The 17,656-nt window shown below is 38.8% G+C and overlaps 1 protein-coding gene across 2 annotated transcripts in view; it reads right to left on the reverse strand.

The window, feature by feature from the left end:
• Positions 1-581: 581 nt before the first annotated feature.
• The window catches only part of roraa (RAR-related orphan receptor A, paralog a), an 811,787-nt gene continuing 794,712 nt past the window's right edge, over positions 582-17,656 (reverse strand). For both annotated transcript variants that reach the window (XM_061916947.1, XM_061916948.1), the window contains 4 exons: positions 16,065-16,172; positions 11,882-11,992; positions 11,603-11,715; positions 582-1,294 (listed from right to left, as the gene is read on the reverse strand). In XM_061916947.1, the coding sequence (XP_061772931.1) occupies positions 1,130-1,294; positions 11,603-11,715; positions 11,882-11,992; positions 16,065-16,172 (497 nt within the window). In that variant the 3' untranslated portion in view covers positions 582-1,129. The remainder of the gene's footprint in view (positions 1,295-11,602; positions 11,716-11,881; positions 11,993-16,064; positions 16,173-17,656) is intronic.

The raw sequence follows: 17,656 nt of genomic DNA on the forward strand, positions 1-17,656 counted from the left end.
ACAGCTTTGTTTTATCAGTCAACATTGCAACTTTTTCTAATTGACATTTAACCTTCAAACTTTTTTATTTCACTTCTGTTATGTTTTTGTTCATTTTAATATTACTTTTAGAATATGCCGTGGGCCTTTAAAATATTAGCTGTGGGCCGCAAATGGTCTCTGGGGCACACTTTTGACGCCCTTGCTATAGATAATAAAACATTTAATCTGATAAATCAATGGATTAAAAGCAGAGCCTGGCGACGCATGCAAGTTTATCATAACTCTCTCGCCCTCTCTGTCTCTGCCCCTCCCTCACTAATGTTGCTGCGCACCCAATGTTTTTTTTAACCCCCTCTTAACCCTGAACGTACATTGTTAATACACGCAACCCTAACTCAAAATGCCGGACATTTAAAGCATTTAAGAAACTCCACCCGGACAGCCCCGCAAAAGAGGACATGTCCGGTGAAAAGAGGACGTATGTTCAATCTATCCGAGCCCGACATGTCCTCTTTTGCTAGCATGCTAGCAGCGACCGGGCTACGATAGACTGACCATACGTCCTCTTTTCACCGGACATATCCTCTTTTGCGGGGCTGTCCGGGTGGAGTTTCTTAAATGCCTCAAATGTCCGGCATTTTGAGTATTATTTACGCTACTTAATATGTCCGTGTTGAAACTCGTTCGGTACGCCTCCGCACTGAACCCAAACCCCCGTACCGAAACGGTTCAATACAAATACACGTACCGTTACACCCATAGTTATGAGATATGCAAATTCCAACTTTGACCACAGCTGCTATGCGGTGCCGCTTTCCATCCTTTTCAGCGGACTGCATTGCAAAATCACGCAAGATCCACCTGGAATTTTGGGCCGTATGAATCCCTTCCCGGCGTCTATTGGTGCGCACAAGATGGTCAAAGCTCAGCTGGGTGAAAATAGCTCTCAACTTGTGTTGGCTCCAAAAAAAAGTTCACCTGGTGAATGGACTCCCCGCCCCCCACACCCGGCACGACTCCCGGGTGAAAAAGAAGACGTGGAGCCACGCGTGCCATCTTGGTCCGTGCAGGGCGCCCGTATAAAGTGTCTCGAGATATTCCTCCTTCGCGTAGCCCTCACGTGCGGCGTGGCACCCGGCAGGTGTGGCTACCCGTCGACGGGCATGGACTGCTCAAAGTCTGATCCAAACAGCTCCTTATATAAGGGGGGGAAGTGGGCGCGCACAATGTCTGGGTATATTGCTTTGAACGCCGTCAGCTTCTCTGTATGCCTGCTGCACAGCGCCCGCAGTGTCGACACTTTGCATATCAACTGTGGGGAGACAAAGAGACATGTTTGAGACCAGGAGGACATCCCGCAACAACACATTCTTCCAGCCCGCCTTCTCGCGCTCACTCAGGGACCCCCGCTTGACGGGTGAAAACCGAGACAGGCGCTCAGGAACGAGAACGTTTGACTGATAAGGCACTCTTTGTGTTTCCTGTACTAATCGGAAAAAGGCCTACTGTTTACACTGCAAAAACTGAAATCTAAGTAAGATGAAATATCTCAAATAAGGGTGATATTTGCTTATTTTCTGTCCGGTAAGATAATTCTTCTCACTAAGCAGATTTTATGTTAGAGTCTTTTACTTGTTTTAAGTTTTGCTCCTAAATGATCTCAGTAAGATACTACAGCTTGTTTCCGACATTTTATGACCTATTTTGAGTAAAATATGCTTGAAACTATTTTTGTCCAAGTGTCCAAAACACACCCAGCAATGGTGCACAGGAAGGCGAGGAAGAAGAGGGGGAAAAGGCGGCCAAAATGTTCATAAGTCCCAATTGTGTCCAAAATACCTCCCAGGGGTTCCAGTCCCACGAGTCCTGCCGCCGGCCACACTAATCCCGGGATACAAAAAATGTCCAAAACGCACCCAGCAAAGTCCCACGGGAAGTAGGGGGGAAAATGAGAAAAGTCGGCAAAAGTCCCCCAAAATTTTCAAAATACCTACCCAGGTTCGAGTCCCAACCGGGTTCCAGTTTGAGTTTGAGTGCACACTCGAACCCGGTGGGACTTTTGAACATTTCCCTGACTTTTCTCACTTTTCTCCCCACCTTCCCGTGGGACTTTGCTGGGCGCGTTTTGGACATTCTGGGCATCCCGGCCGGTGGCGGAACTTGTGGGACCCGAACCTGTGTAGGTATTTTGAACATTTTTGGGACTTATGCTGACTTTTCCAACTTTCATCCCCCCTCCCCATGGGACTCGGCTGGGTGTGTTATGGACATTTTGGGCATCCTGGGACTTGCGCAACCATACATAAGATTTTATGTTAGAGTGTTTTACTTGTTTTAAGTGTTTAGGTCCTAAATGATCTCAGTAAGATATTACAGCTTGTTGCTGAGATCTGAAACGAGAATATCAAATGTGGCAAAGCTGTGTCATCAACACTCCCAAGTATAAAACTACTTTTTAAAGTAAGAATTTCTTATTTCAAGAATGTAAAACTAAATCATGACTTTGACACAATTGTTTCTCATATTAAAACAGATGACAGCCAAATAGACTTTGCCGTTTTATTTTCAATGAAACAATAGAAAATACGTACTCGTATAGTAGTACACTTGTTATTAGTGAGAATATACTTATTTTAAGGTATTTTTGGGTTCATTGAAGTTAGCTAATTTTACTTCTTTTGGAAAGTCTTGACAAGCCAACTTTTCTTGTTCTATTGGCAGATAATTTGCTTAGTTCAGGTAAATACCCCTCATATTTGTATTTTTTTTTCTTGTTTTTGAACACTGACTTTTGCAGTGTACACCTGGTTCTCATTCTTATATCGCACTTAATACTACGTCCGTTCGGCCGGGGTTTGATCCTCCGTGGATGCGTCGAATGATGAACACAGCAAAGGTAAGATTAACTGTTTATTAAAATAACAAAAGGGGCTAGTGAACAAAAAGCTAGTAGAAAAAAACAAACAAAAGACGCTAGCATGAAAGCTAGAATATACAAAATAGAAAACAAAACTGGCACGTAGGCACAGAAAAGGGAAAAACAAAACATTTATCATGAGAGCTAAGAATGAAATAAAATGCGTAGCGTGAGAGTTAGCGAGAATAATAATAAATTGCGTGTAAGCAAATGAGCATGACGGACGTACTGTTGCGTGAGGGCAAATTACGAACCCAGACTGAACAAACAAAAGAGGAAGGCTTAAATAGGGAAGGTGATTAACAGTAGCAGGTGTGCGGGACAGTGAGTAGCAGGTAAAATCAATGGGAAGCCATGGAAACGAACGAAACAGGAACTAAGCAGGTGGAACGACGGAGTGATACAAAAACTGGAAGAATAAACAATAATATGTGTCGATCCGAAAAGCGGATCTTAACACTTAAAAGCCTTTAAATTTCTCAAAAATCAACGGTGCTCTCACTATTATGTTGGATCCACTATGGACTGGACTCTCACTATTATGTTAGATCCACTATGGACTGGACTCTCACATTATTATGTTAGATCCACAATTGACTGGACTCTCACACTATTATGTTAGATCCACAATGGACTGGACTCTCACTATTATGTTAGATCCACTATGGCCTGGACTCGCAAAATATATTATGTTAGATCTACTATGGCCTGGACTCTCACACTATTATGCTCGATCCACTATGGACTGGACTCTCACTATTATGTTAGATCCACTCTGGATTGGACTCTCACACTATTATGTTAGGTCCACTATGGACTGGACTCTCACTATTATGTTAGATCCACTATGGACTGGACTCTCACTATTATGTTAGATCCACTATGGACTGGACTCTCACTATTATGTTAGATCCACTATGGACTGGACTCTCACACTATTATGTTGGATCCACTCTGGATTGGACTCTCACACTATTATGTTAGGTCCACTATGGACTGGACTCTCACTATTATGTTAGATCCACTATGGACTGGACTCTCACTATTATGTTAGATCCACTATGGACTGGACTCTCACTATTATGTTAGATCCACTATGGACTGGACTCTCACACTATTATGTTGGATCCACAATGGACTGGACTCTCACTATTATGTTAGATCCACTATGGCCTGGACTCTCAAAATATATTATGTTAGATCTACTATGGACTGGACTCTCACACTATTATGTTTGATCCACTATGGACTGGACTCTCACGCTATTATGTTAGATCCACTATTGACTGGACTCTCACATTATTATGTTAGATCCACTATGGACTGGACTCTCACTATTATGTTAGATCCACTATGGACTGGACTATCAAACTATTATGTTAGATCCACTATGGACTGAACTCTCACACTATTATGTTAGATCCACTATGGACTGGACTCTCACTATTATGTTAGATCCACTATGGACTGGACTCTCACACTATTATGTTGGATCCACTCTGGATTGGACTCTCACACTATTATGTTAGGTCCACTATGGACTGGACTCTCACTATTATGTTAGATCCACTATGGACTGGACTCTCACTATTATGTTAGATCCACTATGGACTGGACTCTCACTATTATGTTAGATCCACTATGGACTGGACTCTCACACTATTATGTTGGATCCACTCTGGATTGGACTCTCACACTATTATGTTAGGTCCACTATGGACTGGACTCTCACTATTATGTTAGATCCACTATGGACTGGACTCTCACTATTATGTTAGATCCACTATGGACTGGACTCTCACTATTATGTTAGATCCACTATGGACTGGACTCTCACACTATTATGTTGGATCCACAATGGACTGGACTCTCACTATTATGTTAGATCCACTATGGCCTGGACTCTCAAAATATATTATGTTAGATCTACTATGGACTGGACTCTCACACTATTATGTTTGATCCACTATGGACTGGACTCTCACACTATTATGTTAGATCCACTATTGACTGGACTCTCACATTATTATGTTAGATCCACTATGGACTGGACTCTCACTATTATGTTAGATCCACTATGGACTGGACTATCAAACTATTATGTTAGATCCACTATGGACTGAACTCTCACACTATTATGTTAGATCCACAATGAACTGGACTCTCACATTATTATGTTAGATCCACTATGGACTGGACTCTCACATTATTATGTTAGATCCACTATGGACTGGACTCCTACTATTATGTTAGATCCACTATGGACTGGACTCTCACGCTATTATGTTAGATCCACTATGGACTGGACTCTCACTATTATGTTAGATCCGTTTTGGACTGGACTCTCACACTATTATGTTAGATTCACAATGGACTGGACTCTCACTATTATGTTAGATCCACTATGGCCTGAACTCTCAAAATATATTATGTTAGATCTACTATGGCCTGGACTCTCACACAATTATGTTAGATCCACTATGGACTGGACTCCCAATATTATGCTGGATCCAATATGGACTGGACTCTCCGACTATTATGTTAGATCCACTATGGACTGGACTCTCACACTATTATGTTAAATCCACTATGGACTGGACTCTCACACTATTATGTCAGATCCACTATGGACTAGACTCTCACTATTATGTTAGATCCACTATGGACTGGACTCTGGGTCCCCACATCTGCAGTCTACTCCAGGGTTTGTCATTGTCATCCCCTTGGGTTGAGATTTTTCTTGCCCTGATGTGGGATCTGAGCCGAGGATGTGGTTGTGGCTTGTGCAGCCCTTTGAGACACTTGTGATTTAGGGTTATCTAAGTAAACTTTGATTGATTGAGTTACAAAGGATGGAAAGTAAGAATAAATGTCAATCCGGTGTTTATAAATTCATTTTGGGATTCACCAGTGAGGTGCACTTCCATTTTTAAACAGTAGGGGGCAGCATTGTCTACTTTACAGCATTGCCCAAGTTACAACAAGGGGGTTCCTTTAAGGTCTAGTTTAAGTTAGTTGAGTGACGCTTGAAATTTTGCATCATCTCAATTCTCGTTGAGTAGCATGGTAACATTTGATTGTGGTCTACTATTTGTTGGCTGCGATGTAGTTTGAGACGTTTTAATGTTAGAATATGCTAATTTAGAATATGCTAATTTCCGTAATTTCATAGTGTGAAGTGAATGTTTGCATAGTAAGTTAGTTTATTGTGGAGCGCTTAAAATACATACGTCAGGGGTGTCCAAAGTGTGGCCATGGGGCCATTTGCGTCCCTAAGCACATTCTAAAAATACGATTACAAAAATAAAAAACAGAAAAAGTGGTATAAAAGAGTAAACAGGTGAAATGTGACAAGCAATGTTTACTCTACACTGATATTTGCATATTTTCAGTCTGATAAGATAATTCTTCTCACTAAGCAGATTTTATGTTTTACTTGTTTTAAGTGTTTTGGTCCTAAATGATCTCAGTAAGATATTACAGCATGTTGCTGGGATTTGATGACCTATTTTGAGGTAAAACATGCTTGAAACTAGAATATCAACTGTTGCAAAGCTGCGTCATTAACACTCACAAATATACAACTACTTTTTCAAAACATTCTTATTTCAAGCATTAAATAAAAGATGATGACTTTGACACAGTTGTGTCTCCTAATTAAAACAGATGAAGTAGGTAAGTATAGGTAAATTAAGATAAAAAGTAGGTAAAAATTGATAAAAGATGGGAAAAAAAGTAGTTAACCGTAGGCTAAAAAAAAGGTATAAGGTTGGAAAATGATGATTAAAAAAAAGGTAAAAAGTAGGTAAACATTGATAAAAGGTAAAAAAGTAGGTAAACGTAGGAAAAAAAGGTTAATAAATATTGATAAAAGAAGTTAAAAAGTAGGTAAGTAAAGTTAAATGAGGGTAAAAAGTAGGTAAGTAGAGTTGGCACAGTATAGTAAACTGACAGTTAATATTTAAACATTAAACATGTGATATTTCAAACTATTTTGAACAGAAATAGTTCATGCAAAAGTATATTCCTCACTTGGCGTGATGATGTCATGTTATGGATGGGAAAATGCATTTTTAGTTATTAATGAGAATATACTTATTTGAAGATATTTTGGGGTTCATTGAGGTTAGCTAATTTTACTTGTTTTGGAAAGTCTTGACAAGCCAAATTTTCTTGTTCTGTTGGCAGATAATTTTGCTTAGTTCAAGTAAGTACCGCTCACTTTTTTTTTCTTCTTCTTGTTTTTTAACACTGACTTTTTGCAGTGTAATAACACAAAGCTGCCGTGCAGGCTGTTATTTTCTTTAAAAAAATAATAATTAATCAAAATCAATGTCACATTAAATGTTCCACTTTCAGATATTTTTGGGGGGAAAATGTTGCATATTTTGTGTTTGCCATATAAAAAAAGGGCTTAATAAGAACAAACAAAAAACATAAACAACAATAAAAGTTATAATTGACAGATGGATCTGAAGTTGATCTCAAAACGACTGTGTTTAAAATAAACAGTAAAAAAAGTTTTTTATTTTTAATGAGTACGACCCTTTTGGAACCCCAATTATTTTAGTGCGATTTTTTTGTGCCATTGCTAAAAAAATAATAACAAATTGAAATCAATGGTGTTATGTGTTGACATTTTTAAGGCTCCAATTAATCTATAATCTCAAATATTCCACTTTCAAATTCTATTGAGGGAAACTATTGCATATTTTGTGTTTTTTTCCATAACAAAACAGGGTTTTCTTTGACAAGAACGTCATAAAACTTAAATCTTTAAAAACGTTATATTGACATATAGACCTACTGTTGATCTAGAGATTTAAACCTTGAATAACAATGATACAAAATAATGACACATTTTAAATATTTTTTGGACCAAAATCCTTTGGGGTCCCTGGGATCAAGCCTGAGTGGAGGCCTAAATGTATATTTTTACACATATATTGTATTGGTTTTTGAAATAAAAAACATATCAAAATGGCCCCCGCTTGCTTTGATTTTTCAGTGTGCGGCCCTCAGTGGAAAAAGTTGGGACACCCCTGACATACGTTGTGATGTTTTTCAACCTTTTTTGAGCCAAAGTGCATTTTTTTCGTTGAAAAAATTGCGGAGGCACATCACCCGCAGAAATCATGAAGAAATGGAGCCGGTTGTAATGTCTTGTGATCATGTTTTGTTTAGTTATGTTCTGTTTTGTTTAAGACTCCATTGTTTCCTGTTTTTGCACTTCCTTCTTTGTTTTGTTTTAACGACTACCTATTAGTTTTCACCTGTCCTCACGTCACGCAATTGTCTCACATTTTGCGCTGCACACCTGTCACTAGCATTATTTAAACCTGTAGTTGCCAGGTAGTCAGCCTGGCGACTTTACCTCTAGTCATGTCATGCCATGTTACCTCCACTCTGCTTCATACTGTCCACAGTTTCCCTCCTGCCCATGACATGTAAGTTTTTGGTCTGTTTGATGCCACAGTTAGTGTCTTTTGTTTTTTTGTCCATAGTTCTGCCTTTGTGCTAGTTTTGTTTTTATAGCCAAGTTTTGTACTGCCGCCCTTGTGCGCGCCTTTTGTTTATTCCTTTCATGAGTAAAATTAAAAATGCCCGCGCCAACTTTCCTTTGCCTTCCGGAAAAACAAACCCCACAGTCCAGGTATTGACACCGATATTAACAATAACGAGACGTCGCAATTGTTGGATGTGATTTCAAACCATAACCAAGCATGCATGACTATAGTTCTTGTCTCAAAGTAGGTGTACTGTCACCACCTGTCACATCACACCCTGACTTATTTTTTTGAGTTCTTGTCTTGCGCTCCTATTTTGGTGGCTTTTTCGCTTTACTTGGTATTTTCCTGTAGCAGTTGCATGTCTTCCTTTTAGCGATAGTCCCCGCACCTGCTTTGTTTTAGCAATCAAGACTATTTCAGTTGTTTTTATCCGTCTTTGTAGGGACATTGCTGATAGTGCATTGTGGACGCCGTCTTTGCTCCACAGTAAGTCTTTGCTGTTGTCCAGCATTCTGTTTTTGTTTACTTTATAGCCAGTTTAGTCTTAGTTTTGTTCTGCATAGCCTTCGCTAAGCTTCAATGCCATTTCTTAGAGACACTCACCTTTTGTTTATTTCTGGCTTAAGCATTAGACACCTTTTTACCTCCACTCTGCCTCCCGCTGTTTCCGACATCTACAAAGCAATTAGCGACCTGCTGCCACCTACTGATATAGAATTTGATTGATTGAAACTTTTTTATTAGTAGATTGCACAGTACAGTACATATTCCGTACAATTGACCACTAAATGGTAACACCCCAATAAGTTTTTCAACTTGTTTAAGTCGGGGTCCACGTTAATCATGTCATGGAAGAGTATTACACGCAGTGACGTGCAGTCAGGTGAGGCAGTGCCTCACGTGCCATTATGGAAAGAAAAAAAATGTAATAAGAACAACAACAAAAAATTAAATTATTATATGTATCCAGTGATTATACTTTATAAAGTTACTTTCCATTTAACTTCACCAGTTTTAGATTATTTTTATTCAAAGTCGCTGATTTTCACATTTGCCGTTCAAATACTGAGAAGAGACTTGCGGTGAGGCAGCAGCCAGTTGAGCCTCACCATGGATTGCGCAATGACTCGGCTAACTGCTGGCTGCTGTGCAGTGAGACCGTATTGCTGTATGAATTATATTATACGTTTCCATAGTTTAGTTAGCTGAGGTATATAATGTACAGTGTATTTTGTCAACAACTGTATGTGTGAAACGTATTCCTTGTGCTGGGCAATCATAAAACGGCTGCAAAGACACCTGTTCTCCCGCCTCCTGATGGTAGAGGGCGCTAGTGATCCCAGAGATCATTCTTGCGAATACTCGGCTGCAGGATAAGTGACAACATGCTACAGTTAGCAAGTCAAGTGCAGCGGCAGCGATCTTTTATTTTTTCCTCTTTTAACATGGAAAATAAAAAACGTTTTCTAAACTGGACTTTCAATCGAAGCAGGAGGTAATAATTAAAGGAAGACCAACGCTGGAGCTAAAAGGTTTGCTCCAGACAGTGATCTCCATCAAGACAGAGAGACTTTTAAAACCGAAGAAAGATAAGGAAGACTTCTATAAACAAAATATTGATGCTTTTGTTCAGAAGGAGCGGCGCATGGACTTCATTTATAAGTAAAGGTAATACCATATTAACGTTTTTTTAATTAAATGTGTTTTTTTGTGTGCTACAGTTTGTACATGTAAAGAATGCTGGTATGAGCTTATAAACATAACCCGTTAACTGCTGCCAGTCAAATGGTGAATAAGATACTCTTTAGTAGAGATGCGCGGTTTGCGGTCTCATCCGCGGACAAACCGCGGGTCGGGCGGGTGACATGACGAAAAAATAGATTTTAATTAGATTCGGGTGAGTGGCGGATGAATCATCCGGAAATATTTGATATACATGGTTCTGGGATCGGTATCTCTTGCCATTCAAAGAGCCATTTGAGTCCCGTGTCACAAAGCGAAGAAGACAATAGGAGACGCTAATATTCTCTAGAATGACTACCGGCAGTCACCCAGATAATAAGTATTAGGGCGTGCTATGAAGTCATTGACTTTGTCGCCCTCTACAGCATGTACGATCTGCTTGTCAGTCCAGCAACATGTTGTGTGTAACTTTCGCAGCAACATGCACACGACTGCAAGGCATACTGGGTGACACAGAGTACACTAATGGTTGTGATATAAACAATTTTAACACTCTTAGTAATATGCGCCACGCTGTGAAGCCACACCAAACAAGATTGACAAACACATTTCGGGAGGACATCCTCCCAGTAACACAACATAAACGCAACTAAACAAATAACCAGAATCCTTTGTATCCATGAAACTTCCTGACTATTTTATACACCCCGCTAGCAGCAAACCACCCCCCCCCACCCCGTGCGTCGGTAAGGTGGGCGGGGTTGGGGGCGCGGGGCTGTGAAATATTTTCAGGGAACATCACGGATACAAAGGATTCTGGGTATTTGTTGTTTTGCTTTTATGTTGTGTTACTGTGAGGATGTTCTCCCGAAATGTGTTTGTCAATCTTGTTTGGTGTGGCTTCACAGCGTGGCGCATATTAGTAAGTGTTAAAGTTGTTTATATCACATCCTTCAGTGTACTCTGTATCACCCAGTATGCCTTTCAATCTTGTACGTGTGATTGCGGAAGCTGCACACAACATGTTGCCAGACTAACAATCGGTGTGTACATGTTGTTGAAGGCATCAATGGCAATGGCTTCACAGCACGCCCATATTCTTGTCATCAGGATGAACGCCAATTGGATAATCGCGAGCTCTTTAGCGGCTCCAATTGTCTTCGTTACTCTGTGAAACGGGTATAGACAGATCTGTGAGTGGTAAAGGTGGCCAACCTCTGATGTATTTCAGCGGGCGGATGCGTTTCTGATAAAATGTTGGTTCGGGTGGACGGCGGGTGGATGACGACTTTAGTGACGCGGTTGCAGATGATATAATTGCCTATCCTCGCATCTCTACTCTTTAGGGTTCATATGTTTATAAATCTGACTGTGATGAAGTCAGTGCCTCACCAGCCATGAACCTCACCGCACGTCACTGATATTGATACATATATTACGATGCACAGGCACAATAGTAAACATTAAAATAAAATCTCTCGGACAATGAAAAGTTGTTAGTTTTCCGTACCTTCGTAAGGATGCCGTCCTCTCTGTGGTTCTTCTGCAGGACGTGCTGGAGCGCCAACTGGATCTTCTGCTGGAGTTTCTCCACCTTGACTTTCTCCTGAAGCCAGGACCGATCTAAGAGTGAGAGTCGTCACACATTCAGTGCGCCAGGCTGCTGATTGCATGCGTTGGATCGATAAAGGAACATTTGTTCCTCGTCACTGCCGAGCTGACACGCTTTCTATTTTTTTTTAAATCATTTTTTTTTTTTTTTTTTTTTTGCACTGTGAGTGACACGTACCGGCAGACATCAACACAAAGGCGGAGAACAGGGCGATCTCATCCTCAGACAGGTGCATAGAACACAAGTTTTTCCCAAACTCGAAGACGGAGCTGATCAAGTCGTCACAACCTGCCACAGCGAGAGAGAGAGAGAGAGAGAGAGAGAGAGAGAGAGAGTTTAGGAGGAGGGAGAGCAAACATTCCCTCTTGATCTTTATTGGGAGATAGGCATGCAGGGAGAGGGGAAGGGTAATGATAATAATAATAATTGGAAAAAAACATAGTTGCATGCTGACAGCACATAGGTTGAGGAGAATAGGCAATGATTTGACTGAGGTTTTTGCCTTCCAGACTTCTTTGGAAGTTGGGGTTCTGCAAAGCCATAATTGAGGCGTTGAGTTAATTTAATGTTTGGGCCAAGAGGGCGAGCGACACTGCAGCTCCATCACTCCTGCAGACTACTTCCACGACCCTGAGACTATTTACATACAGTACTAACTCATCATTTTTCATCATCATCATTTATTTTATTCCTTTCATGAAAATGCATATTTACAAGCCACGTACAATTGACACTTTCATTGTTTTTTTTGTTAGTTTTTTTGTTTCTTATACATTTCCATGATCAGAAAGGAGCAGATGGAAGAATAATATTCTTATATTTATCCGCCCCATTTTTAACACGAATTACAGTATTTTAGATGACTTTATAAGTGTTCCCTCCACCAACACCCAAACTCCAACATACTTTTCCATTTTCCTTTAAGCATTTTCACAATGACAGGTCCAATCTAAATCAAAACTCAGTTTGGTATAATTCCAGTTTTATCTTTTTATAACTCTTTTTAAATACAAATATATTCTTACAGCTTTTTAAGTCTTTGTTTAGAGAATTCCATGCTTTCACACCAACAACAGACAAGCACATTTGTTTCAAATTTGTTCGCACTCTTGGATGTTTAAAGTCATACGGCCTTCTGTGGTTCTCATCTTCGGATGTGAACTCAAATAACTTTTGTATGTCCTTCGGAAGAACTTTATTTCTCGCTTTGAACATTAGTAATAGAGTATTCAATTCTACAATGTATTTTAGTTTAAGTAATCCTGACCTAATGAAGAGTGGATTTGTGTGGTCTCTATATCCTACTTTAAAAATGATTCGAATTGCTTTTTTCTGTGAAAGAAATAAAGGCATTATGTTGCTTTGATATGTATTTCCCCATATTTCTTCACAATAATTGAAATAAGGTAGAATAATTGAGCAATATAACATTCTCATTGTGTTGTATGGAAAAATATATTTAACCTTGTTCAAAATAAATAAGCTTTTAGATACCTTATTTTTCACATGCATTATATGAGCTTTCCATGTCAACTTTTCATCTAAAATCACCCCACGAAATCTGATTTCAGACACCTTCTCAATTTTCACATTGTTTATGGATAAACTAACTTCTATCTTTCTTTTATCCAAATTTTTCATTTTATTTAAGCAGGTAAAAACTTGTTGATATTAAAATATGTTTTGCAAGAGTGACCTGGCCAAGAGGGCAAAAAAAAAAAAATGGTTTACTGAAAACATACAGTACAGGCCAAAAATTGGGACACGCCTTCTCATTTAGTACGTTTTCTTTATTTTCATGACTATTTACATTCTAGATCCTCTTTGAATGAACATGTGTGGAATTAAGTAGAATGTATTTATATTATTCACATGTGAATAATGCTGTATAATAGACTGTATTTATTAGGGCTGTGAATCTTTGGGTGTCCCATAATTCGATTCAATATCGATTTTTGGGGTCGCGATTCGATTATATATCGATTTTTTTCGATTCAATTCGATTCTCGATTCAAAAACGAGATTTTTCCGATTCAAAACGATTCTTTATTCATTCAATACATAGGATTTCAGCAGGATCTACCCCAGTCTGCTGACATTCTAGCAGAGTAGTAGATTTTTTTAAGCATTTATAATTGTAAAGGACAATGTTTTATCAACTGATTGCAATAATGTCAATTTGTTTTAACTATTAAACGAACCAGAAATATTACATATTTTTTCTCTGTGAAAAAATTGGACACAGTGTGTTGTCAAGCTTATGAGATGCCATGCAAGTGTAAGCCACTGTGACACTATTGTTCTTTTTTATTATTTTTATAAATGTCTAATGAGGGATTTTTAATCACTGCTATGCTGAAATTATAATTATTATTGATACTGTTGTTGATAATCTTCTTTTTTATTTTACTACTTTTGGTTTGTTCTGTGTCATGTTTGTGTCTCCTCAATTGCTCTGTTTATTGCAGTTCTGAGTGTTGCTGGGTCAGGTTTGGTTTTGGAATTGGATTGCATTGTTATGGTATTGCAGTGTATTGTTTTGTTGGATTGATAAAAAATAAAAATAAAAATAAATAAATAAATAAAATAAAAAATATGTATTTTTTTTAATAAATAAATAATCGATTTAAAAAAAGAAAAGACAATCGATTCTGAATCGCACAACATGAGAATTGCGATTCGTATTCGAATCGATTTTTTCCCACACCCCTAGTATTTATATTATTCACATGTGAATAATGCTGTGTAATACACTGTATTTATATTATTCACAAGTGAATAATGCTGTATAATAGACTGTGTTTATTTTATTCAAATGTGAATAATGCTGTATAATAGACTGTATTTATGTTATTCACATGTGAATAATGCTGTATAATAGACCATTTTTATGTTATTCACATGTGAATAGTGCTGTATAATAGACTGTATTTACATTATTCAAATGTGAATAATGCTGTATAATAGACTGTATTTATGTTATTCACATGTGAATAGTGCTGTACAATAGACTGTATTTATTTTATTCAAATGTGAATAATGCTGTATAATCGAATGTATTTATGTTATTCACATGTAAATAATGCTGTATAATAGACTGTATTTATGTTATTCACATGTGAATAATGCTGTCTAATAGACTGTATTTATATTATTCACATGTGAATAATGCTGTACAATATAACGTATTTATGTTATTCACAAGTGAATAATGCTGTATAATAGACTGTATTTATGTTATTCACATGTGAATAATGATGTATATTAGGCTGTATTTATGTTACTCACATGTGAATAATACTGTATAGTAGACTGTATTTATATTATTCATATGTGAATAACGCTGTATAATACTAAATTTATGTTATTCACATGTAAATAATGCTGTATAATAGACTGTATTTATATCATTCACATGTGAATAATGCTGTATAATAGACTATTTTTATTTTATTCACAAGTGAATAATGCTGTATAATAGACTGTATTTATGTTATTCACATGTGAATAATGCTGTACAATAGACTGTATTTATGTCATTCACAAGTGAATAATGCTGTATAATAGACTGTATTTATGTTATTCAAATGTGAATAATGCTTTATATTAGGCTGTATTTATGTTACCCACATGTGAATAATACTGTATAGTAGACTGTATTTATATTATTCATATGTGAATAACGCTGTATAATACTAAATTTATGTTATTCACATGTAAATAATGCTGTATAATAGACTGTATTTATGTTATTCACATGTGAATAATGCTGTATAATAGACTGTATTTATGTTGCAACCAAAAATGCTTTGCTCTGATTAGGGGGTACTTGAAATAAATTTTTCACCAATATATTAGCAGCACGGCAAGAAAATTGTGGTTTGGGGAGAAGTATTATAGAAAACAGATTGATGGATACATTGTCAACTTGCAGAATCAAGAAGAAAAATTCAACATTTCTACAACCACGTTGGGTGGAAAAAAATCCTTGGTGGAGAGCTCGGTGATATCATGACAGCGAAACAAAAACGCTATTTGAGCGATGTGAGATTCTTTATGTCAGCCCATCGATGATGGTTTTGATAGCTTTCTCCCGAAAGGCGCTCTTGTCTGGCTGCATTTATTCCAGCGTTGCAGGAGTCAGATGCAGCCCTTGCCTCCCCATCATCTCTGCTCCTGGCATAAATAAACGTGAGGCGAAGCCATGCCAGGTAAAAAGCAGGGACGGACGCCCAGTCTTGGCTCAAAGGCCTTCAGCATTGTGCGCGGCGAGATTAGGAGATTCTAATTTTGGCTGCGGCATCAAGGGGAAAAGGAGCGAGGCGCGCGTGCACAAAAAAAAGAAAAAGTGTCCACTTACCTAATGACTTGAACACATCCGGCCCGGCGTACTTTCCGTCAAAATAGACCGTGTTGTTTTGCGAGTCAAAGGCACGACACATTCTGACAAACACCACCTCCAAAGAGCCTGCGGAGACAGAAAACAACAACGCGCTGAACGACTGTGTCGCCCCCCCAACCCCCCCTCCTCTCCAGCCGCGAAACAGGTGAAAGGAAGCCGTAAAGAAGCCAGCTGTCAGCAGGAGGGAGGAGAGGAAGCACCTGCCAATGATGAGATAATAATATCAGGCTTGTCATACGTAATGACGAAGGAGATAACAACTGTGCTTCATTTAGTGATAATAGTCTCTTACTCGTTTAACCTTTATTGGACAGGAAATGATTCTATTATCTATTCTTTATGGGTGGGGGGAACATGAAGGAAATGAAACAGCAGCCGTTACTGTCGCCGTGTTCTGTCAACCATGATATGCGTGACGCTAATGGTGGGTAAATGACGCCCCAGCGAGTGTATGGCACACTCGCTAGCTGTATTGACACTGCACGGATAATGTGTTGGTGTTTGATAATTATATATTAAGGGGCGGCATGGCGTAGTGCAGTGGTCGGGGACCTTTTTGGCTGAGAGAGCCATGAAAGCCAAATATTTCAAAATGTATTTCCGTGAGAGCCGTATAATATTTTTTAACACTGAATACAACTAAATGCGTGCATTTTTAAGTAAGACCAACATTTTTAGAGTATAATAAGTCTCTTATTATTTTTAATAACATTGTTATTCTGAAGCTATCCAATAATAAATAAAATGTCATGTCTGTTGATCATGTTTTTGTTTGGCCATTTGCTGTTTGTCCACCTGTCTCTGGTAGACAAAATGCTCGCTCACCTGCTTCCCGAGCACTAATCAGAGGCAGTATTTAAGCTCGTCTTTGCCAGTCAGTCGCCCTGTGCTGACTTGTTTCATGCCTTGCCATAGTTTCGTGCTTCATGCCATGCCAAGTAAGTTTTGTTTATGTTCTTAGTCTGTTTATGCGTTAGCTTTGTTCTTTAGCCCAAGTTGTGCCTCCGCTGTGAGCGATTTTTGTTTGTGTATTTTTTTAGTTAAAATTAAATCATGTTTTTACCTAAATGCCATGTCCCGAGTAGTCCGTCTGCCTTTCCGGGAGAACGACCCCGCAGCAAGCTGCAACCCTTCCCCCCCATTGTGACATAAAATACTTCTTACCATTAATGCGACTTCTTGAACAGATGCGGTAGAAAATGGATGGATGGATATAAATGCATGAGAATGTTTAATATTTTGCACATTATTTTTAGCACTGTGATTACTAGCAACATTATTCATATTTATCGTGTTAAGCAATGTCAGCTAAGATTTGTCTGAGAGCCAGAAGCAGTCATCAAAATAGCCACAACTGGCTCTAGAGCCAAAGGTTCCCTACCCCTGGCGTAGTGGGTAGAGCGGCCGTGCCAGAAACCTGAGGGTTGCAGGCTCGCTTCCCACCTATTGACATCAAAGTCGCTGCCGTTGTGTCCTGGGGCAGGATACTTCACCCTTTGCCCCCGGTGCCGCTCACACTGGTGAATGAATGATGAATGAATGATAGGTGG

The sequence above is a fragment of the Nerophis ophidion genome, linkage group LG12 (genome assembly GCF_033978795.1).
Source record: "Nerophis ophidion isolate RoL-2023_Sa linkage group LG12, RoL_Noph_v1.0, whole genome shotgun sequence".
NCBI classification, from domain to species: Eukaryota; Metazoa; Chordata; class Actinopteri; order Syngnathiformes; family Syngnathidae; genus Nerophis; species Nerophis ophidion.